General features: G+C 33.5%; 1 protein-coding gene across 3 annotated transcripts in view; it reads right to left on the bottom strand.

The window, feature by feature from the left end:
* PTPRR (protein tyrosine phosphatase receptor type R) overlaps positions 1 to 25,573 on the bottom strand; it is a 398,730-nt gene that overhangs the window by 191,692 nt on the left and 181,465 nt on the right. For all 3 annotated transcript variants that reach the window (XM_074270547.1, XM_074270548.1, XM_074270549.1), the window contains one exon: positions 25,428 to 25,538. In XM_074270547.1, coding sequence (XP_074126648.1) covers positions 25,428 to 25,538 — 111 coding nt within the window. The remainder of the gene's footprint in view (positions 1 to 25,427; positions 25,539 to 25,573) is intronic.

Raw genomic sequence — 25,573 nt, 5'->3', positions numbered from 1 at the left:
GTGAGAGATAAGGATTCAGCTTGTGTTGCTGGTTTGGAAAAGATCAGGCTGAATTGTTAAAATTGCTAGAATTCAGAATAGTAATTCTTTTGGAGAGGCTCAAGATAAGATCATTAACTGAAGTCACTCTGGATGGATGAATATATTGGCTTTTCATCTTGGTAAGGTAGTTTGGGAGCTAATTCTGGCATCCTTAGCCCAAGAAAAGATAATTTTTTTCTCTTTCTCTCCTTTGTCTGGCCAACTGCAGCAGCTTTGTAAAAGAGGGAGAGAGAAGAGGAAAATATATTTAATAGTGAAGATGGTAAAAGCAAGTAGAAGAAAGGAGATATATGTATATAGAAAGATTAATGAGGAAGTTTAAGTATATGTGAATGAGAAGAGCATAAATTGAAAGGGATTAAAGAGTTTGGGAACTCTGGGGAAAATGGAAAAGCAGTGTGCTACCACTTTTAAAAAATGAAATGAAAAATGACATTTCTGTGGACTCAGAAATGGCCAATTTGAGTTTGCAGAAATAGTTTAGTTATAGAACTGTTAAAAATACTTTAGCAGATTCTGGGATTTTTCAGAATAAGTTTTAAGTTGCTTGGCACTATCAGCTACTATCAGTTACTAACTGGCACTATTTTCTTAGGCTTAATTTACATAATTAAAAGCTTTCTGAAGGAAACTGCTGAAGGGGGGTGGGGAAACCAACCAACCAACCAACAAACAAAACTCCAAATCTCTCTCTGGGTTTTTCTAAACTTTTCAGATTTGTGCAATGTATCTTGGTTAGAGAGGTGTCTCTGGCTGATCTGAATTCTTCTGGGGTTTGTGCTGGTGCCCCAACATGTTTGACAGGGGTCCCCTCCCCAGCACTACTGGTATAGAATTTGGCCACAGATTTGTAGCCAGGCACCTGGGTCCAAATATCTCCAACCCTCTTCCCCCAAGGTCTTAGAGTTTGCCAATTTCTTAAAGCCCCCTGGTCAGACTTGAAAGGGCAGTTTTTCTGCTATCTTAAGTTTTGGGGCTGTGTATGTGTGTGTTTAAATTGGAATTTTGATTCTGAAATTGTATGGGATAATTACTATTAACTCATGAGTGTTAAAATTGTGAACTTGATTATTCAGGTATAAGAGTTTAGAAATGTGTGCATTGATATTAAAGTATTGTCACTAGAAATTTAAATCTGTATTTGATTTGAAGTTAAAAATTTTGATTCAATGTTTGTATCGGTGTTGTACCTGTTATTAATCTTTCCAAAAACGTTTATAAGGTTTCTTCAATTGGAGGAAGTTGAATTAACTTTTTTAGAATGAAGAAATTATTAATGTTAATTCTGATAAATTATTTTATGTGAAATTAGGATATTTTATATTCTGTGTGAGTTTTAATTGGTTATAGTAACATCTTAAAGTTGTACTATATTTAAAGTTGTATTATTTAAAAGGACTCTGAGAATAATAGTTTTTGCCTTTTCCCCTTTGAACATGTTTCTGCTATAGACAATATGCAATTTAGAATTTTTTTATGTGTTGATCATTTTAAAAGAAAAATAATTCGTGTAATATTGAACTTAAAACCATCTATTTAGATATGAAAGATAAGCTGTAAACCTCTTACTGTTATCAATGTAAGGTCATAGTCAATATCTATTTAGGATATGTGATCCTTGAGAACTACATTTACCTCATTTGCTATTGGAGATAAAATCTCTTGGGACTATAGCTGATATTATTTGGAGTTTTAAATTCAGGTATGACTGTCTGATGCATCAGCAAGTTACAGATCCATCATCTGAAAGAAATATGCCACAAGCTACTCAGAAGAATGTGATATTGAATTGTTACAAGTGAAAGTTAGTATCTGGGTAAGAATTGTAAGGATAATCTTGGCCTACCAGCTTAAGGTGGGATCCTTCTGACTCAATTTCCCAGTGGTGTTCTTTTGAATAAGAAGTTCCTTATTATTTCTGAATTTGGCTTAAGGTGGAATCGTTACTATGTGATTAATTAATTGAAAACTGGCAATTATCTGCAGGAAAACTGAGTTAAGGATGCTTTATCCTGTATCAGGTATGTGCTCTCAGGTCAAGGCTTGAAGGAACAGTTTTGATGCTATTTAAATCAAGCGTCTGACCTTTTTTTATCTTATGGCAAGTTTTTATGATCATAGCACAATTCAAAAAAATTATGTGGTCATTATATCCTAAAGTAGGTTTTTGGCTTAGTCATCTATCTGTTGCTGAGTGCATCTGTCTGTCTATTTATTTTAACATTTCTGTTGTTGGTGACTTTTGTAGTAGGCATCTTTATTTGTGAATAAATAACGTGAATTACTACTCCAATTATGGGGGACATAACTGTTTGGGAAGATAGATGAGCTACCTGAGCCCAAGAAGAAAATTCCAATCAATAAAATGAAGATGTCTGTAGAAGGCTTTCCTCATAGCACTTGGTAGGGTCCTTCTATGTCCAATCTGTACTATCCAAGATGATTAGAATGAAAAGTAAGGAAGAGAGGAAGCTGTCTGGGTGATTTCATAGTTAACATTCCCATGAGAAAAGACATATTTTCAATAGAAAATACTAATTGTTGCCTTGGTAAAATAAATAAAAAAGACATCAGAAAATTAGACATGTTCTGATTCAAACTTGAACCTCACCTGTTGGAGACAGGCTTTATGATTTCTCCTAATAACCCTCAGTGGAGTATGTTTCCTGTAAAATGCAACTAATTATCATTATGGTTCAAAAAACTGTCCAAAATAATTAAGACAGTAGTTACAGTCATGGGATTAGCTCTACTGGTGATGCTCAAGAGACAAGGGTGGGAACTGGAGCCTGGGTTAGACCCCGAAAATGAAGTCAATCAAGAAATTGAAGAAATGTGTAAACTTTGGTGTGAGAAGCTTTCAAATTATAAAGGGGGAGGGGAATTGAATGAAGTGAACTGTGAAAGCTATTTCACAAGATGGAGACAATGTTCTAAAACTTAAGTAAAGATTGGCTGTACCCCAGGGCCAAGTTTCTTTTTCCAAAATTATGTAGTTTACAAAGAGTGAATCATATAGCCCTTTTTCTTTGTGAGAATAAGTTAAGGCCACCTTGGAATTAAAACTCCCATATAAGGTAATTTAGAAATATTAAAAAAATGGTTGGGTTAGAAGTTTTTCCTCATTTATGACTTAGAATGTGAGGTCATTTGTCCTGACTAATCAGGGCAAAGGTCGAGCCTATAGGGACTGTTAGTCCAGGCCTCTATATAATTCTTATTTGTCAGCTGGACTTCACCTCTCCTTATCTGACTGCTTATTGGGAGGGAAATGCCCTTTCTTGCAAGATCTTAATAAAATTCCTTTATGCTTTTACCTTGAGAAATCTCCTTGATTATTTGAGCTGGTGGTCTTTGTCCTACACATCTTGGAGTGGTTTGCCATTTCATTTTCTAGCTTATTTTATAGATGAGGAAGGAGAGGCTAAAAGGGTCACACAACTAGTAAGTATTTGAAGCTGAATTTCTATTCAGCACTTCCTGATTCCAGGTCTGGGTGCTGTATCTATTAAGAGAGCTACCTAACTGTCTTTTTCAATACAATACATTTCTTTAAGAATTGATAGATTTGATCTCCTTGCTGTCCAAGAAACTTTCAAAAGTCTTCTCCAAAACCAAAGTTTGGAAGCATGGATTCTGCCAAAAGTCCAACTCATATAATATAGTTAAACATTACTACTGGAAAAACCATAGCTTTAATCATATGAACTTTCATTGGCAAGATAATATCACTACTTTTTCTCCTCAGATTTCCCATAGCTTTCTTTCAAAAAGCAAGTATTTTTTAATTTCATGACTGCAATCACTTTTTGCAGTGACATTTGAACCCAAGAACATAAAATCTGATACTTTTAAAATTTTTTCTCCCTCTATTTGTCAGGAAACAATGTGACCAGATACCATGATCATAGTTTTTTTGTTTTTTTTGTTTTTTTTTTTTAATGTTAAGCTTTCAGCTAGCTTTTACATTCTCTTCTGTCACCATCATCAAGAAAGAGAAATCTTAATTCCTCATCACTTTCTGCTATTGGAGTTATATCGTCTGCATATATGTGAGATTATTGATATTTCTCCTGGCAACCTTAATTCTAAATTTTTATTTGTCTAGCCTGGTCTTTCTTAGGATGTACTTTGCATATAAGTTAAATAAATAATATGATAATAGAAAATTGTGGTACTCCTTTCCCAATCTTGAACTAATCAATTATTCCATGTTCAGTTCTAACTTTTACTTCTTGGCCCCATACAGCTTCCTCAGGATACAAATAATCTTATCTTTTTGGGGACTTGCAACAATTTATTGTGATCCACACAGTCAAAGTCTTTAGTATAGTCATTGAAGCAGAAGTTTGCTTGAACCTCATCTTTTAACACCTCTTGATGGTCTTAGTTTGGAAGAGTCTGTTGAAGACTCCTTGCTTTCTGCGTAATTCAACAAATGTTGGCAATTTAATCACCAGTTCTTCTATCTCTTTGAAATGCAAATTAAGACAACTCTGAGATACCACTACACACCTGTCAGATTGGCTAAGATGACAGGAAAAGATAATGATGAATGTTGGAGGGGATGTGGGAAAACTGGGACACTGATGCATTGTTGATATAGTTATGAACAGATCCAACCATTCTGGAGAGCAATTTAGAACTATACTCAAAAAGTTATCAAACTGTGCATACTCTTTGATCCAGCAGTGTTACTACTGGGCTTATATCCCAAAGAGATCTTAAAGAAGGGAAAGGACCCATATGTGCAAAAATGTTTGTGGCAGCCCTTTTTGTAGTGGCTAGAAACTGGAAATTGAAGGGATGCCCACCAATTGGAGAATTGGGTAAATTGTGTTAGATGAATGTTATGGAATATTATTGCTCTATAAGAAATGACCAGCAGGATAAATACAGAGAGGCTTGGAGAGACATACATAAACTGATGCTAAGCAAAATGAGTAGAACCAGGAGATCATTATACACTTCAACAACAATACTGCATGATGATCATTTCTGATGGACATGGCTCTCTTCAACAATGAGAGGATCCAAATTAGATCCAATTGATTCATAACCAGCTACACCCAGAAAAAGAACACTGGGAAATGAGTATGGACCACAACATAACATTTCAACTCTTTTTGTTAATGTTTGCTTGAATTTTTGTTTTTTTTTCTCCTCAATTTATTTTTACCTTCTTTCTAAATCCGATCTTTCCTGTACAACAAGATAACTATAAATATGTATACATACATTGCATTTAACATATATTTTAACATATTTACCATGTATGGGACAACCTTATCTAGGGGAGAAGGTGAGGGAAAGAGGGGAAAAGTTCGAACAGAAGGTTTTGCAAAGGTCAATGTTGAAAAATTACCCATGCATATGTTTTGTATATAAAAAACTATAATTAAAAAAGAAAATAAGCTCTATTTTTGCTAATTCTTAATTTACATATTGCTGAAGCCTACCTTGAAGAACCTTAAGCATAACCTCACTAGTATGTGAAATGAGTACATTCCTTGACATTGTCCTTCTTTAGGATTGGGATATAAACTGATCTTTTCCAATCCAGTGGTCATTTTCAAGTTTTCCAAATTTGCTGGCATATTGAGTGCAACATTTTCAATAGAATCATCTTTTGGATTTTAACTAGTTCAGTCCAGAATTCCTTCATCTTCACTAGTCTTATTGTTAGCAATGCTCTCTAAGGTCCACTTGACTTCACTCTCCAGGATAAGTGGTTCCAGGTCAGTAACCACAGGAACAAGATTAACAGTCTTGAATAGTCTTTTGGTATATTCTTACCATCTTTTATTACTATCTTCTACTTCTCTGCAATTATTGTCTTTTATCATTCCAATTTTTGCATGAATCATTTCCTTCATATTTCCAATTTTCCTGAAGAAATCTCTTCTCTTTTCAATTTCACAGTTTACATCTATTTCTTTGCATTGTTTCCTTAAGAAAACCTTATCACTCCTTGTTCACTGGAATTCTGTATTTACTTGGTTATATATTTCCCCTTTTTCCTTTTCTCCTTTCCTTAGTTATTTGTAAAGCTTCATCAGACATAGGAGGTACTTAATACATTTTTGACTTGAGCTCTTAACTATTATTGCTGTCCCAGATGTATTGGGCTGACTCAAGAAAATAGGTGTTCCATCATAGGAGTTTTCCAAGTGGAAACCAAATGACTTATTAGTGCTGGTGTGGTGAATTCAGAACTTTGTTCAGATATTGGTAGGAATAGATGATCTCTGGAATTTTTACCTACTCTAAGATTCTCTGATTCTATAGATTTCCCAAAGTCACACCATGAATTTTTAATATATGCAGGATCTACTTAGTTCTAACCTTCTCATTTTAGAGGTGAAAAAGTCAAGGTCCAGGGAAGTTAAATATCCAAATTTCACAAAGATTATCATGAAACTGGCTAATCAATGAAGCAATCTATAGTGTTCTCTAAAATATAAAGTTCTCTGGGAGCAGATTTCTTGGAGGGCTTCTGGAGGCAGCCTTAGTTTCAGTTCAGAGTATTAATCACCTCAAAAGCAGCCAGGAGTTAAATAAAGTCCAGCTCCTTTATTTTTTCCTTCAAAGTCTTGAATATTTTCCAGGGGCCCGGTTAGCTTTAATAGAGGTCTATCTCTCTCTTTGGTTCTGAGAGCTCTTGCCGCTAGTGTTTTGTCTCTGCCGGCTTCAGCCTCTTGTCCTCCCAATGTCTCCAGCCAGCACAAAGGTGGAAGTTGGAATGAATCTGATTCCGCCTCCAAGAGTGGACTTGTGAATCTCCCAAAGTCCATCCTAGTTGAGTCTCCTAGCTTATATATGCTCTCTAAAGGTGTGAACTCTCTTGAAGTTGTGAATTCTAATGTATGAACACCTTTAAAGGTATGCACTAAGTATATAAACATTAGCACCTTGTTTCAAGTTCCTGCCCATAACAGAAATCAATCAAATAGCATTTATTAATTTCTAAGGGCCTGCAGACACTGTGCTAGGCCCCAGGAATACAAAGATTTCTTCCTTTGTCTCTCAAATTCCAGGACAATGCATCTTCAGTCACCTTAGCTTCCATTTCAAATTTATATGAGTGCAGAAGATAAAGCTTTTTCTTTGTTACCAAAAGGAGAGAATGAAATTTAGAAGACTGATAGTTTGAATCACAATTTATCATTTCAAAAATCATACAGAAATTAAATCATAATGGACCAATAAAGGGAACTTTTATTTTCTATGGACTTTGTTTGAATTTTAGGAAAGGAATAAAAGTAAATTATCTTGGGATTGGTAAAAAAAGAAAAAAGAAGACTCAAGTGATAGGTAAAGAAAGGAAGCAAACCTATAGCAAGATAAGTATATACCAGAAAAAGAAATGAAGAAGCAGAGATGAGAAGAAACTAAAAACAGTAACCAATAATTTTCATAAAATAATAATTGCGTATGAAGTATGTAAATATTGTTTTCATGTAAAAACATTTTTTAATGATCAAATACAATTGATCTATTGTCATGTGAAGTTATTTTAGGTATCTCAAAGTCAGGGGAATTGGATAAAAGCAGTATAATGTAGAGGGCTGGCTTTGAACTCAGGAAGACTTGGATTCAAAACTTGCTTCTGATATGACCCTGGACAAGTCATTTAACTTTTTGTTGCCTTTGACAAATAATTAGATGATCCTGGTGAGTTAATTTTTTTGTAATGCTTGAAGGAGTTTCTATACTGATCATTAAACCAATCAAACATGGAGCAAGAGCCAGGAGAGACTTCAGAGAATCTAATTCTCTTATTTTACAGATGAGGAAACTGAAACCTAAGGAGAATAAGTCTCTTGATCAAAGTCCCCCAGATAGTGAGTATTCGAAATCACAGGTCTGGACCCAAAATGAAAAAAGTAAAAGTAGTGTCTGAGGTATAGATTCTTCCATACTCTCTGACTCGATCCTTTTGAGACCAGTGAAATTGGCCAAAGAGTTTGTGATCTCATTAGCCCCATGAACATCAGATTAGGAATTGAGTAAGAAATATAGTTCCTAAATGATTTTGGTTGACTCAAAAAGGGTGAAAATTGCTTTGAGGCTTCAAGATAACTCTAAGTTGTTTTTTTATAATTATAAATTTTTGACAGTATATATGCATGAGTAAATTTTTTATAACATTATCCCTTGTATTCATTTTTTCCAAATTATCCCCTCCCTCTCTCTATTCCCTCCCCTAGATGACAGGCAGTCCCATACATTTTACATGTGTTACAATATAACCTAGATACAATATATGTGTATAAATCCCATTTTCTTGTTGCACATTAAGTATTAGATTCCGAAGGTATAAGTAACCTGGGTAGATAGACAGTAGTGCTAACAAATTACATTCATTTCCCAGTGTTCCTTCTCTGGGTGTAGTTGTTTCTATCCATCATTGATCAACTGGAAGTGAGTTGGATCTTCTTTATGTTGAAGATTTCCACTTCCATCAGAATATATCTTCATACAATATTGAAGTGTAGAGTGATCTTCTGGTTCTATTCATTTCACTCAGCATCAGTTGATGTAAGTCTTTCCAAACCTCTATGTATTCCTCCTGCTAGTCATTTCTTACAGAGCAATAATAATCCATAACCTTCATATACCATAATTTACCCAACCATTCTCCAATTGATGGCCATCCATTCATCTTCCAGTTTCTATCCATTATGAATAGAGCTGCCACAAACATTTTGGCACATACAGGTCCCTTTCCCCTCCTCAGTATTTCTCTGGGATATAAGCCCAGTAGTAGCACTGATAACTTTTTGGGCATAGTTCCAAATTGCTCTCCAGAATGGTTGGATTCTTTCACAACTCCACCAACAATGTATTAGTGTCCCAGTTTTCCCACATCCCCTCCAACATTCATCATTATTTTTTCTTGTCATCTTACCAATCTGACAGATGTGTAGTGATATCTTGGAGTTGTCTTAATTTGCATTTCTCTGATCAGTAGTGATTTGGAACACTCTTTCATATGAGTGGATACAATTTCAATTTCATCATCTGAGAATTGTCTGTTCATATCCTTTGACCATTTATCAATTGGAGAATGGTTTGATTTCTTATAAATTAGGGTCAGTTCTCTATATATTTTGGAAATAAGGCCTTTATCAGAACCTTTAACTGTAAAAATATTTTCCCAATTCGTTACTTCCCTTCTAATCTTGTTTGCATTAGTATTGTTTGTACAGAAACTTTTTACTTTGATGTAATCAAAATCTTCTATTTTGTGATCAATAAAGATCTCTAATTCTCCTCTAGTCATAAATTCCTCCTCCACAGGTGTGAGAGGAAGACTATTCTCTGTTCCTCTAATCTATTTATGATCTCATTATTTATGCCTAAATCATGGACCCATTTTGATCTTATCTTGGTATATGGTGTTAAGTGTGGATCCATATCTAATTTCTGCCATAGTAATTTCCAGTTTTCCCAACAGTTTTTTTTCAAATAATGAATTTTTATCCCTAATATTGGTATCTTTGGGTTTGTCAAAGACTAGATTGCTATAGATGTACCCTTTTTTGTTCTTTGTACCTAATCTGTTCCACTGATCAACTGGTCTATTTCTTAGCCAATACCAAATGGTTCTGGTGACTGCTGTTATATAATATAGTTTTAGATCAGGTACACCTAGACCACCTTTATCTGACTTTTTTTCATTAGTTCCCTTGCAATTCTCGACCTTTTATTCTTCCATATGAATTTTGTTGTTATTTTTTTCTAGGTCATTAAAATAGTTTCTTGGGAGTCTGGTATAGCACTAAATAAATAGATTAGTTGGGGAGTATTGTCATCTTTATTATATTCTCTCGGCTTATCCAAGAGCACTGAATGTCTTTCCAATTATTTAAATCTGACTTTATTTTTGTGGCAAGTGTTTCGTAATTTTGCTCATATAATTCCTGACTATTCTTTGGTAGATGGATTCCCAAATATTTGATGCTCTCAACATTTGTTTGGAATGGAATTTCTCTTTGTATCTCTTGCTGTTGCATTTTATTGGTGATGTATAAAAATGCTGAGGATTTATGTGGATTTATTTTGTATCCTGCAACTTTGCTAAAATTCTGAATTATTTCTAATAGCTTTTTAGCAGAGTCTTTGGGATTCTCTAAGTATATCATCATGTCATCTGCAAAGAGTGATTAACTCTAAGTTTTTAAAGATAGATTTTTATCATTCTTAATAGGAAGGAAGAAATATAGTATGGTGAAAAGAATACTGACCCTAGAGAAAAATGACCTGTGTCATTTCAATCTTCCTGCATGTTAAGTTGGGAAAATGAAGGGGTTGAAATAGGTAACTTCTGAGATCTCTTCCAGCTATAGATCAAAATAATAATAATAATGATAGCAACAACTCACATTTATAAAGTTTGTCTTAAGTTTGTAAATTGAGTTTATAAATTGAGTTTATAAAAAGTTAATTCTGTTTTCTAACCCCCCTTTCCTTTTTCAGTTCCCTCCTCTTCTTTCCCTAGGATGTTTCCACCTTCTTAATTGCTTTATAAAGTACAACCTATATCTAAAGACTTCATGTGAATGACAAATGATGTTCATTCTATTATTGATTCAAATCTTTCCATCTAAAACTGCCTGAATGGAATACAAGTCACCCATATACATTTTCTTGGAAAATTGTCAGTGCCTCACAATTTATCACTTGACTCTCTCGACTCCTTTTTGAAAGGTGCTGAACAAACCACATATTTCAAAATGTCATCGATGTCTAATAGGATGCCTAGAAGCATCTGTAAAATTGTGATATGTGAAGAACATAAACAATGCTACATTATGAAAAGGCAGGCTATTTTTAAGTTATTGTAACAGAGATGATCTCTAATATTTTTTAACTCTGAAATTCTTTGTTCTGTTTTCTTATCCCCCAATTGCATATACTTTTCATTTCTGTTTTGATTAAACTGTGTGGTATCTATGAATAATGGGGACAAATCGAGGATTTATGAAGTTTTACTATAATAATGTAATGTTAGAATAAAATTCTGAGATAATTCCTTTGACAGTGGGAGAATAAGAATCAGAGTTTGCACAGTTGGATAGCATATTTTGTAAAAAAAAAAATCACTTGAACAAATTTCAAAACTTTCTTCAGAAAAAAGAAATTAACTAAAGCAATCTGACAGAAGCTGGCAAGCTTGGCTTTATAATGAATCATTTCAAGTAGCTCAGAATCTCCCCAAATAAATGGATAAAGAACCAAACTTCATTGGAATAGGTGGGGAAGCTTTTTGTTTTTCAAATAAATATTGGTACCTTCTCTTCCCTCAAATACAGAAAAGGCCACTAGCTATGTGACCGTAGGCAAATCACTGAACCCTCTTTACATCATCTGTGAAATGAGCTGGAGAAGGAAATGGTATCTAGTATCTTTGCCAAAACAAAAATCAAAATCCCAATAGGCTCACAAAGACTTAGACTCAACAACAGCAAAAGTCAATGCCATTTTGCTTGTTCAAAAAGTCAGTCCTTTGAGGAGTATGCCTTTTTTCTAAAACTATCAATAACTCCTTCATTGCATTTGGTCTTAAGTCAGAAAATCAGAGTAGAAAGTGATGTCTCATATATTAGATCTTAATCTTGGCTTAAATATATTACTCTCTCATCAATAAGAAGAAAAAAATCAAGCACATAAAAAAAAAAAACAGATGCTAGTCATCTACTTCTCCAAAAAAATTCTTTACTATGATAATGCAAAATTTACATGGCATGAGCTGATAAGAAGAGCCACACTGGATATTAAAGTTATAGCTAATCTAGGCCAACACTCTGAGTTTGGTAACCTTCCCTGAAAGCAAATACAAAGGTTCATGATTTAGAGCAGAGGTTTCCAAACTTTTCTATGATGGTAGAAACATTTACTTTAAAAAATGCAGTTCAAACCAATTGTCAGGACCCATGAAATTGAATCCTCTAAAATTATTCTAAGTGACTTTTTAAAAACAATATAAAATTAATTTTTTTAAAAAGCTTGGGGATATTTCAGGGTTTTTTATTTATTCATTTGTTTGCTTGTTTTTGAAGCATACTTAGAGGAAAACTTATGTGCAGTAACCTCCAAAAATGTATTTCCTGGAATAGTCTCTTATTGATCTATCATCAATGAATTTATCTTGTTCTTCTTGTCTTTTTTGAATTTTGCTTTTCTTTGTTTTGATATCTATGGGAAGTCTCATTGTATAGATACACACATACATACACATACACATACACACAAACACACACACACACCCTTGACTTGCAAACTTAGAGGGAGTTTGGTGTAGTGATGAGCTTCTTAACTTTTTATGACATAGAAAATCTACCACATTTGGGGGAATTTAGAGAGGGGGAGAAACATTGTGTGAATCTTACTCTCATCAGAGTAGGCTCAAAGAGTAAATAATTGACATATTTGTTTTACAGAGAATTCTCTCTCACCTCATTAAAAGGGGGAAGAGGAAAAGGGAAAAGGAAAAGGGGAATAAGGGAAGGGTACAAAGAAGGGGAAGGATCTTAAAAGGAGCGGGGAGGGATACTAAAAAGGGAGGGCTACGTGAAACAAGTAGGGTCTATAAATTAAATACTAGAGAAGGGGTTCAGAGGGGACAAGGGGGAAAAAGCATAATCAGGGGATAATATGATGGCAGGAAATACAGAATTAATAATTTTAATTGTAACTGTGAATGGGATGAACTCTCCCATTAAACAGGAGGCGGATAGCAGACTGGATCAAAAGTCAGAACCTTACAATATGTTGTTTAGAGGAAACACACTTACAGCAGGGAGATACATAGAGAGTAAAGGTAAAAGGTTGGAGCAGAATCTATTATGCTTCAGGTAAAGCCAAAAAAGCAAGGGTTGCCATCCTTACCTCAGATCAAGCAAAAGCAGAAATTGATCTAATTAAAAGAGATAAGGAAGGAAACTATATCATGCTAAAAGGTAGCATAGACAATGAAGCCATATCAATACTAAACATATATGCAACAAGTGGTATAGCATCTAACTTCCTAAAGGAAAAGTTAAGAGAGGTGCAAGAAGAAATAGACAGCAAAACTATAATAGTGGGAGATCTCAACCTTGCACTCTCAGAATTAGATAAATCAAACCACAAAACAAATAAGAAAGAAATTAAAGGGTTAATAGAACATTAGAAAAACTAGGTATCATAGACCTTTGGAGAAAACTGAATGGTGATAGAAAGGAATATATCATGGAACCTATACAAAAATTGACCATGTATTGGGACAAAAAGAACTCAAAATTAAATGCAGGAAGGCAGAAATAGTAAATGCCTTCTTCTCAGATCACATGCAATAAAAACTATATTCAACAAGAAGTTAGGGGTAAATAGACCAAAAAGTAATTGGAAACTAAATAATCTCATCTTAAAGAATGACTGGGTGAAAGAGCAAATTATAGAAACAATTAATAATTTCATCCAATATAATTACAATGATGAGACATCATACCAAAATTTGTGGGATGCAGCTAAAGCGGTAATAAAGGGAAATTTTATATCTTTAGAGGCCTATTTGAATAAAATAGAGAAAGAGAAGATTAATGAATTGGGCCTGCAACTTAAAAAGCTAGAAAAAAACAAATTAAAAACCCCCAACCAAAAACTAAACTTGAAATTCTAAAATTAAAATGAGAAATCAATAATATTGAAAGTAAAAAAAAAAAACTATTGAATTAATAAATAAAACCAAGAGTTGGTTTTATGAAAAAATGAATAAAATAGATAAACTTTTGGTAAATCTGATCAGGAAAAGGAAAGAGGAAAATCAAATTGTTAGTCTTAAAAATGACAAAAGGGATCTTTCCACCAATGAAGAGGAAATTAGAGAAATAATGAGATACTTTGCCCAACTTTATGCCAATAAATTTGAAAACTTAAATGAAATGGATGACTACCTCCAAAAATATAGGCTTCCTAGATTAACAGAGGAGAAGGTAAACTGCTTAAATAGTCCCATTTCAGAAAAATAAATAGAACAACTATTAATCAACTCCCCAGGAAAAATCCACAGCACCAGATGGATTTACATGTGAATTCTATCAAACATTTAAAGAACAATTAGCTCCAATGTTATATAAACTATTTGAAAAAATAGGGGGTGAAGGAGTCCTACCAAATTCCTTTTATGACAGACATGTACTGATACCTAAACTAGGTAGGTTGAAAACAGAGAAAGAAAACTATAGACCAATCTTCTTAATGAATATTGATGTTAAAATCTTAAATAATATATTAGCAAAAAGACTTCAGAAAATCATCCCCAGGATAATATATTATGATCAAGTAGGATTTATTCCAGGAATGCAGGGCTGGTTTAATATTAGGAAAAATATTAGTATAATTGACTATATCAATAATCAAATTAATAAAAACCATATGATCATCTCAATAGATGCAGAAAAAGCATTTGATAAAATACAACATCCATTCCTACTAAAAACGCTTGAAAGTATAGGAATCAATAGACTATTCCTTAAAATAGTCAGGAGCATATATTTAAGACCGTTAGTAAGCATCATATGTAATGGAGATAAACTGGAAACTTTCTCAGTAGGATCAGGAGTGAAACAAGGTTGCCCACTATTACCATTACTATACAATATTGTATTAGAAATGCTAGCCTTGGCAATGAGTGGAGAAAGAGATTAAGGGAATAAGAGCAGGTAATGAGGAAATCAAACTGTCACTCATTGCAGGTGATATGATGGTATACTTAGAGAACCCTAGAGATTCTAATAAAAAAGTTATTAGAAATAACTCACAACTTTAGCAAAGTTGCTGGATACAAAATAAATCTACATAGATCCTTAGCATTTTTATACATCACCAACAAAATGCAACTGCAAGAGATACAAAGAGAAATTCCATTCAAAACAAATGTTGAGAGTATAAAATATTTGGGAATCCATCTACCAAAGAATAGTCAGGAATTATATGAGCAAAATCATGAAACACTTGCCACAAAAATAAAGTCAGAGTTAAATAATTGGAAAGGCATTCAGTGCTCGTGGATAGTCCAAGCAAATATAATAAAGATGACAATACTCCCCAAACTAATGTATTTATTTAGTGCTATACCAATCAGACTCCCAAGAAACTACTTTAATGATCTAGAAAAAGTAACAACAAAATTTATATGGAAAAATAAAAGGTAGAGAATTTCAAGGGAATTAATGAAAAAAAAAGTCAGATGAAGGTGGTCTAGCTGTACCTGATCTAAAGCTATATTATAAAGTGGTAGTCACTAAAACCATTTGGTATTGGCTAAGAAATAGACCAGTCGATCAATGGAACAGATTAGATACAAAGGACAAAAAAAGGTACAACTATAGCAATCTAGTATTTGACAAATCCAAAGATGCCAACATTTGGGATGAAAATTCATTATTTGAAAAATACTGTTAGGAAAACTGGAAATTAGTATGGCAGAAATTAGATATAGATCCACACTTAACACCATATACCAAGATAAGATCAAAATGGGTCCATGATTTAGGCATAGAGAGTGAGATCATAAATAGATTAGAGGAACACAGGATAGACTACCTCTCAGACCTCTGGAGGAGGAAGTAATTTACGGCCAGAGGAGAACTAGAGATCATTATTGATCACAAAATAGAAGATTTTGATTATATCAAATTAAAAAGCTTCTGTACAAACAAAACTAATGCAAACAAGATTAGAAGGGAAGTAACGAAATTGGGAAAATATTTTTACAGTTAAAGGTTCTGATAAAGGCCTCATTTCCAAAATATGGAGAGAACTGACCCTAATTTATAAGAAATCAAACCATTCTCCAATTGATAAATGGTCAAAGGATGTGAACAGACAATTTTCAGGTGATGGAATTGAAACTCATATGAAAGAGTGTTCCAAATCACTACTGATCAGAGAAATGCAAATTAAGACAACTCCAAGATACCACTACATGCCTGTCAGATTGGCTAAGATGACAGGAACAAATAATGATGAATGTTGGAGGTGATGTGGGAAAACTCGGACACTAATGCATTGTTGGTGGAGTTGTGAAAGAATCCAGCCATTCTGGAGAGCACTATGCCCAAAAAGTTATCAAACTGTGCATACCCTTTGATCCAGCAGTGCTACTACTGGGCTTATATCCCAAAGAAATACTAAAGAAGGGAAAGGGACCTGTATGTGCCAAAATGTTTGTGCAGCTCTTTTTGTAGTGGCTAGAAACTGGAAAATGAAAGGATGTCCATTAATTGGAGAATGGTTGGGTAAATTATGGTATATGAATGTTATGGAATATTATTGATCTGTAAGAAATGACCAGTAGGATGAATACAGAGAAGTTTGGAGAGACTTACATGAACTGATGCTAAGTGAAATGAGCAGAACCAGAAGATCACTATACACTTCAACAACAATACTGTATGAAGATATATTCTGATGGAAGTGGATATCTTCAATCTAAAGAAAATCCAACTCACTTCCAGTTGATCAATGATGGACAGAAACAACTATACCTAGAGAAAGAACACTGGGAATTGAGTGTAAACTGTTAGCACTACTGTCTTTCTACCCAGTTTACTTATACCTTCCTTCAGAATCCTATTCTTAACGTGCAATAAGAAAATTGGATTTACACACACATATTGTATCACATTTAATATGTATGGGATTGCCTGTCATCTAGGGGAGGGAGTAGAGGAAGGGAGGGGAAAATTTGGAACAATGAATACAAGGGATGTTATTAAATATTTGCTCATGCATATGTACTGTCAAAATGTTTTTATAATTATAAAATTAATCAAAAAATATATAAAAAACTCAAAACTTTTTTATGACATAGATTCTTTAGTAATATGGTAGAACTTAATGATCCATGTCCAAAATAATCTTTTTGAATATATAAAGCACAAGATATATGATTACCAAGGAAATTTTGATTTTATTGAAATAGTTATAAAAATCTTTTTTAAAATAGTGATATAGTAACTTATCTTGAGGTAAGGTCTAAAAACTTGAGTAATTTTGAAGTGGTATTGAACATAAGTTTCAACAACTATAACGTGATATGAAATTAGCTGATTTCAACTAGAGATAAAATCACTAGTACTCTGATAATAAAGTGATTTGTTTCATTAATACTTGAAAAGAGATGCCAAATATCAAGTAGATGTTAGTGAAATTAAAAAAAAATGAAAAGCTGGAGAATAATGTCAAATATTTACTGGGAAAATTGACAGACCTGGAAAATAGATCTAGGAGAGATAATCTGAGGATTATTGGACTTCCCAAAAATTATGATGAAAACTAAGAGCCTAGATTCTATTTTACAGGAAATAATCAAAGAGAAGTGCCCAGAGGTAATAGAACCAAAAGGTGAAATAGGCATTAAAAGAATTCATCAAACACCTTATGAAAAAGACCCCCCCCCCAAAAAAAAAAAAAAAAAAAAAAAAAACTTCACGGGATATTGTGGCCAAACTGCAGAAGTATAAGACTAAGGAAAAAATATTGCAAGCATCCAGGAAAAAAACAATTCAAATATCGAGGTGCCACAATAAGGGTCACTTAAGATCTGGCTGCAACCACATTGAAGGATCAAAGGGCCTGGAATCTGATATTCAGAAAGGCAAAATAACTTGGAATGCAGACAAGAATAAACTACCCAGCTAAGTTTATCATTTTCTTCCATGGAAGAAGATGGACATTTAATGAAACAGATAAATTCCATTTGTTTCTAAGGAAAAAAACAGATCTAAAGAAAAAATTTTGATCTCCAACCACAAGCTTCAAGAGAAGAAACAAAAGGGAAAAGGAACTCTTGAGAACTGTATTTCTGTTCTGTATACACAGAAAGTTCACATGTATAATTTGATTTTACTGATATAACATAAAAAGGGAAGTAGGAATGGAAAGGGGATAGTGTCAGAAAATAAGAAAAGGGGAGATAAAAAGAGGGAAACTACATCCCAGGAAGAAGCAAAGAAAACTTATCATATCTGAGGAAATTTAGAGAAGGGGAAGAACATGTGTGAATCTTAATTTCATCAGACTTGGCTCAAAGAAAAAATAATTGACGCATTTGTTTTTCAGAGAATTCTCTCTCACCTCATTAAAAGTGGGGAGAGGAAAAGGGAAAAGGAAAAGAGTAATAAGGGAAGGGTACAATGAAGGGGAAGGGATTTAAAAGGAGGGGGGAGGGATATTAAAAAGGGAGGGCTGTGTGACACAAGTGGGGTCCATAAGTTTAATACTGGGGAAGGGGTTCAGGGGGGACAAGGGGAAAAAGCATAATCTTGGGAAAATATGATGGCAGGAAATACAGAATTAGTAATTATAACTGTAAATGTGAATGGGATGAACTCTCCCATTAAGTGGAGATGGATAGCAAACTGGATCAAAAGTCAGTAACCTACAATATGTTGCTTACAGGAAACATATTTAAAGCAGGGAGGTACATACAGAGTAAAGGTAAAAGGCTGGAGTAGAATCTGTTATGCTTCAAGTGAAATCAAAAAAGCTAGGGTAGCCATCCTTATCTCAGATCAAGTAAAAGCAAAAATTGATCTAATTAAAAGAAATAAGGAAGGAAATTATATCTTGCTAAAGGGTACCATAGACAATGAAGCCATATCAATATTGACATACATGCACCAAGTGGGCACCAAGTGGTATAGCATCTAAATTCCTAAAGGAGTAAGAGAGTTGCAAGAAGAAATAGACAGCAAAACTATAATAGTGGGAGATCTCAACCTTGAACTCTCAGAACTAGATAAATCATACCACAAAACAAATAAGAAAGAAAATAAAGAGGTAAATAAAACATTAGAAAAATTAGGTATGATAAATCTTTGGAGAAAACTGAATGTTTAGAGAAAGGAGTATACTTTCTTCTCAGCAGTTCATGGAACCTGTACAAAAATTGACCATACATTAGGACATAAAAATCTCAAAATTAAATGCAGGAAGGCAGAAATAGTAAATGCTTTCATCTCATCACAATGCAATAAAAACTACATTCAACAAGAAGTTAGGGGTAAATAGACCAAAAAGTAATTGGAAACTAAATAATCTCATCTTAAAGAATGATTGGGTGAAACAGCAAATTATAGAAACAATAATTTCACCCAAGATAATGACAACAATGAGACATCATACCAAAATTTGTGGGATGCAGCTAAAACAGTAATAAGGGGACATTTTATATCTTTAGATTTTATATCTTTATATCTTACTTTAATAAAATAGAGAAAGAGAAGATCAAAGAATTGGGCCTGCAACCTAAAAAGCTAGAAAAAGACCAAATTAAAACCCCCTAACCAAATACTAAACTTGAAATTATAAAATGAAAAAGGAGAAATTAATAATATTGAAAGTAAAAATCTATTGAATTAATAAATATAACCAATATTTGGTAAATCTAATCAGAAAAAGGAAGAGGAAAATCAAATTGTTAGTCTTAAAAATGAAAAGGGGGAATTTTCCATCAATGAAGAGGAAATTAGAGCAATAATAAAGAGTTACTTTGCCCAACTTTATGACATTAAATTTGATAACTTAAGTGAAATGGATACCTCCAAAAATATATTCTTCCCAGATTAACATAGGAGGAATTAAATTGCTTAAATAGTCCCATTTCAGAAAAAGAAATAGAACAAGCTATTAATCACCTCCCTAAGAAAAAATCCCCAGGACCAGATGGATTTACATGTGAATTCTACCAAACATTTAAGGAACAATTAGCCCCAATGTTATATAAACCATTTGAAAAAATAGGGGGTGAAGGAGTCCTACCAAATTCCTTTTATGACAAACATGTACTGATACCTAAACCAGGTAGGTTGAAAGCAGAGAAAGAAAACTATAGACCAATCTCCTTAATGAATATTGATGCTAAAATCTTAAATAAGATATTAGCAAAAAGACTTCAAAAAATCATCCCCAGGATAATACATTATGACCAAGTAGAATTTATACCAGGAATGCAGGGCTGGTTTAATATTAGGAAAACTATTAGTATAATTGACCATATTAATAATCAAATTAATAAAAACCATATGATCATCTCAATAGATGCAGAAAAAGCATTTGATAAAATACAACATCCATTCCTACTAAAACTGCTTGAGAGTATAGGAATAAATGGAATATTCCTTAAAATAGTCAGGAGCATCTATTTAAGACTGTCAGTAAGCATAATATGTAATGGAGATAAACTGGACCCTTTTCCAGTAAGATCAGGAGTTAAACAGGATTGCCCACTATCACAATTACTATTCAATATTGTATTAGAAATGCTGGCCTCGGCAATAAGAGTCAAGAAAGAGATAAAGGGAATAACAGTAGGTAATGAGGAAATCAAACTGTCACTCTTTGCAGATGATATGATGTATATTTAGAGAACCCTAGAGATTCTAATAAAAAGTTATTAGAAATAATTCACAACTTTAGCAAAGTTGCTGGATACAAAATAAATCCACATAAATCTTTTATACATCACCAACAAAATCCAACAGAAAGAGATACCAAGAGAAATTCCATTCAAAACAACCTTCGAAAGTATAAAATATTTGGGAATCCATCTACCAAAGAATAGTCAGGAATTATATGAGCAAAATTACAAAACACTTGGATAAAAATAAAGTCAGATTTAAATAATTGGAAAGACATTAAGTACTCTTGGATAGGCTGAGCGAATAGAATAAAGATGACAATACTCCCTAAACTAATTTATTTATTTAGTGCTATACCAATCAGACTCCCAAGAAACTATTTTAATGACATAGAAAAAATAACAACAAAATTCATACGGAAGAAGAAAAGGTCTAGAATTTCAAGGGAATTAATGACAAAAAAAATCAAATGGTGGCCTAGCTGTACCTGATCTAAAATTATATTATAAAACAGCCATCACCAAAACCATTTGGTATTGGCTAAGAAATAGACTAGCTGATCAGTAGAATAGCTTAGGTTCAGAGGACAAAATAGTGTACAACTATAGCAATCTAGTGTTTGAAAAACCCAAAGATCCCAACTTTTGGAATACAAATTCATTATTAGAAAAAAAAAACTGTTGGGAAAACTGGAAATTAGTATGGCAGAAATTAGATATGGACCCACACTTAACACCATATACCAAGATAAGATCAAGATGGGTCAATGATTTAGGCATAAAGAATGAGATCATAAATAGATTAGAGGAACATAGGATAATTTACCTCTCAGACTTGTGGAGGAGGAAGGAATTTGTGACCAAAGGAGAACTAGAGTTCATTATTGATCACAAAATAGAAAATTTTGATTACATCAAATTAAAAAGCTTCTGTACAAACAAAATTAATGCAAACAAGATTAGAAGGGAAGTAACAAATTGGGAAAATATTTTTACAGTTAAAGGTTCTGATAAAGGCCTCATTTCCAAAATATAGAGAGAACTGACCCTAATTTATAAGAAATCAAACCATTCTCCAATTGATAAATGGTCAAAGGATATGAACAGACAATTCTCAGATGATGGATTTGAAACTATTTCCACTCATATGCAAGAGTGTTCCAAATCACTACTGATCAGAGAAATGCAAATTAAGACAATTCTGAGATACCACTATACTCCTGTCAGATTGGCTAAGATGACAGGAACAAATAATGATGAATGTTGGAGGTGATGTGGGAAAACTGGGACACTGATGCATTGTTGGTGGAGTTATGAAAGAATCCGGCCATTCTGGAGAGCACTTTGGAACTATGCCCAAAAAGTTATCAAACTGTGCATACCCTTTGATCCAGCAGTGCTACTACTGGGCTTATATCCTAAAGAAATACTAAAGAAGGGAAAGGGACCTGTATGTGCCAAAATGTTTGTGGCAGCCCTTTTTGTAGTGGCTAGAAATTGGAAAATGAATCAATGCCAATCAATTGGAGAATGGTTGGGTACATTATTATATATGAATGTTATGGAATATTATTGATCTGTAAGAAATGACCAGCAGGATGAATACAGAGAAGTTTGGAGAGACTTACATGAACTGATGCTAAGTGAAATGAGCAGAACCAGAAGATCACTATACACTTCAACAACAATACTGTATGAAAATATATTCTGATGGATATGGATATCTTCAACATAGGGAAGAAGTAATTCAGTTCCAGTTGATCAATGATGGACAAAATCAGCTACACCCAGAAAAGGAACACTGGGAATTGAGTGTAAATTATTTGCACGATTGTCTTTCTACCCAGGTTATTTTTACCTTCTGAATCCAATTCTTACTTTGCAACAAGACATTTGGTTTTGCACACATATAGTGTATCTAGAATATATTGTAACACATTTTACATGTATGGGATTGCCTATCATCTAGGGGAGAGGTTATAGGGAGGGAGGAGAAAATTTTGAAAAGAAGTGAATGCAAGGGATAATGTTGTAAAAAATTACCCCTGCATATGTACTGTCAAAAATTTTATATTTATAAAATTAATTTAAAATAAATAAATAAATAATGATAAAAAAAAGAAAAAGAAAATAAAAATGTAATCTTTTTTTTTCCTATTGACGTTCACAAATCCTGTGAAATATATCCATGGACCCTAGGATAAGAACCCTTGTTGTAGCGAATAATAGCATTTGGTTCTTGGAGTAAAAAAAAAAAAAGTTCAATTGAAATTCCACTCATTGTATTTACTAATAATGAAACCATGGGCAAATCACTAAACCAGTTTCAGTTTCCTCCTCTGTATTACCTCCATCATCATATTGTTGGGGTGAAACTCAAATGTTATAATGTGGATAAATCATTCTGCACACTTTCAACTATAATTACTATTGATGTTATTTATTGTTTTCATTGTCTATAAAATATGAGCAATCATAACAATTATCTCTCAGGGGTTGTGAGGATCAAATATGATAACACATGTAAAGTTTTGCAAACTTCTAAGTGCCCTAAAATATTAGCTATTATTGTAGCTATTGTTGGGTGTCCCCTCACTAGAAGTCTTCCATTAAGGTTGAATAGTCACTCATCTGACATGTTACAAAAGAGATCAGATATGGTTTAGACTAGGTGACAGCTGAGGTTTCTTCCAATTTTCAATTTGTTTTATATTTATTGGTATTATTATTATCATTTATCATAATCATTAACAAATGATCTGAAGAGGAAGTGTGGTATAGTACAAAACTTTTTAAACTCTGGATCATAATTTCATATGGAATCACATAACTGAATGTGACTATCCAACCTTAATGGAAGCCTTCCAGGGACTGAGAACTGAATAAAACTACTAGTAGTAGCTAATTATTTTAGAGCACTTTAAAGTTTGTAAAACTGTTCACACATTTTATTTTAAGATTCTTACAACACCCTGGGAGGTAATTGCAATGATTGCTCAGATTTTACAGACAAGGAAACTAAGAGACAAAGGAGCTATTTACTTGCCCAGGGTCACCCAGTTGATAAATATTTGAGGTTAGATTTGAATTTTGATCTTCCTTCCATGTGAAAACAACTCTCTCATCTGACCATAATCTTCTCTTCTCTAGGAGATATATTTTCCAATTTCTTGAACTGATCCTCAGGTGACATAAGCCCAAGCCCTTCACAGCCTGGTACACTAGAGTGGTTTTCTTTTTCTTTCTCCAGGGGATATAGGTCAAACAGAGGTTTGCCTTATATCAGTGCATTAATGGATAGAACATGGGCCTGGAGTCAAGAAGACCTGAATTCAAATGTAGAATCAGAGACACTTACTAGCTGTGTGATCCTGGACAAATCATTCAACTTCTCAGTCCCCCAGGCAATTTTCCCAGATTTTAATTTAATTGCAGATCTGCATTGGTAGAGAAATTTTCTCTAAAAGAAACTAATGTAATTCCTAATTCTACCCCCCTCTCCAAAAGAGACAAAGAATTATTAGAAGAATCTAAACATAAAGTTATAATTTAAAGCAATTAGTACAGAGAATGTGCATTATGATTAATATCATGTATAGAAAATTGCAGAACAAAAGGGCATTAAGAGACTGTGGTTTGTATTGATGGCAAAAATATCCACACTAAAGAAATCCAAGATATAACAAAGCAGAGAAGAAATGAGTATAATGGCTAACTTTGATTCATATTTTATGACCCTATTCTCATATTTCAATTGATGGTTTCCAAAGGCACTTTACAAAAACAGAATCAATCAATATTTGGGAAGAGAGGTGTAGGAATTGGCATATATAACAATATGCTCTCTCTTTTATTTAGGAAGGAAAACATAAGCTTTACCTAGACCAACAATCCAAGAAATAAATCTGTTTACTTTGCTTATATTTTAGAAGAATGTTGGAGAAAAACAGCGTGAGCCCAGAGTGTGCCTATCAAGTTCTAATAACATTGAGGGTTATAATGACCTCAATAAATCACTTTCAAAAGCTTCACTCTCCTGGTTGATCAAGTTACTTGAATCCCCCAATGCAATGCTAACATCCTATCATTCTGTAGGCTTTCATAGAATAATTACATTGCAGTCAAATATTCCTTACATAAGAATAGTCTCATTAAATATTCTTATCTCTCTCTTTCAACCTCTTTCAGCTAGTGGCTTGCTGAGTAGGCATGTGAAAAAAGAAAAAGATCAAACTGTGCATACCCTTTGGTCCAGCAGTGTTACTACTCTGCTTATATCCCAAAGACCTGTATGTGCAAGAATGTTTGTGGCAGCCCTCTTTGTAGTGGTCAGAAACTGGAAATTGATGGATGCCCATCAATTGGAGAATGGCTGAATAAATTGTCCTACATGAATATTATGGAATATTATTGTTCTGTAAGAAATGACCAGCAGGATGATTTCAGAAAGGCCTAGAGAGACTCACATGAACTGATGCTGAGTGAAATGAGCAGGACCAGAATATGATTATATACTTCAACAACAAAACTATGTGATGATCAATTCTGATGGATGTGGCCATTTTCAACAATGAGATGAACCAAATCAGTTCCAATAGAGCAGTAATGAACTGAACCAGCTACATCCAGCAAAATAATTCTGGGAGATGACTATGAACCACTACATGGAATTCCCAATCCCTCTATTTTTGTCCACCTGCATTTTTGATTTCCTTCACAGGCTAATGGTACACGATTTCAAATTCTGATTCTTTTTGTTTGGACATGTATACATATATTGTATTTAACTTATATTTTAACATATTTTACATCCATTAGTCAACCTGCCATCTGGGGGAAGGGATGGGGGGAAGGAGAGGAAAAGTTGGAACAAGAGGTTTTGCAGTTGTCAATGCTGAAAAATTACCTATGCATATATCTTGCAAATAAAAAAGCTATAATAAAAAAAAAGAAAAAAGAAAAAGAAAGAACTTACCATCAGACAAGTTACGATCATTATAAAGATACTGAGGAAAATGATAACAGCATAAAATCCTTCTTTGCTCCAGATCTTATCCGCTTCATGTTGCCCTTGTAAGACATTGGTCTTGAAAGCAAAACAAGAGAGTCTTGGATTAGATG

Source organism: Sminthopsis crassicaudata, chromosome 5 (genome assembly GCF_048593235.1).
Source record: "Sminthopsis crassicaudata isolate SCR6 chromosome 5, ASM4859323v1, whole genome shotgun sequence".
NCBI lineage: Eukaryota > Metazoa > Chordata > Mammalia > Dasyuromorphia > Dasyuridae > Sminthopsis > Sminthopsis crassicaudata.
This window is presented reverse-complemented; position numbering and strand designations above follow the sequence as displayed.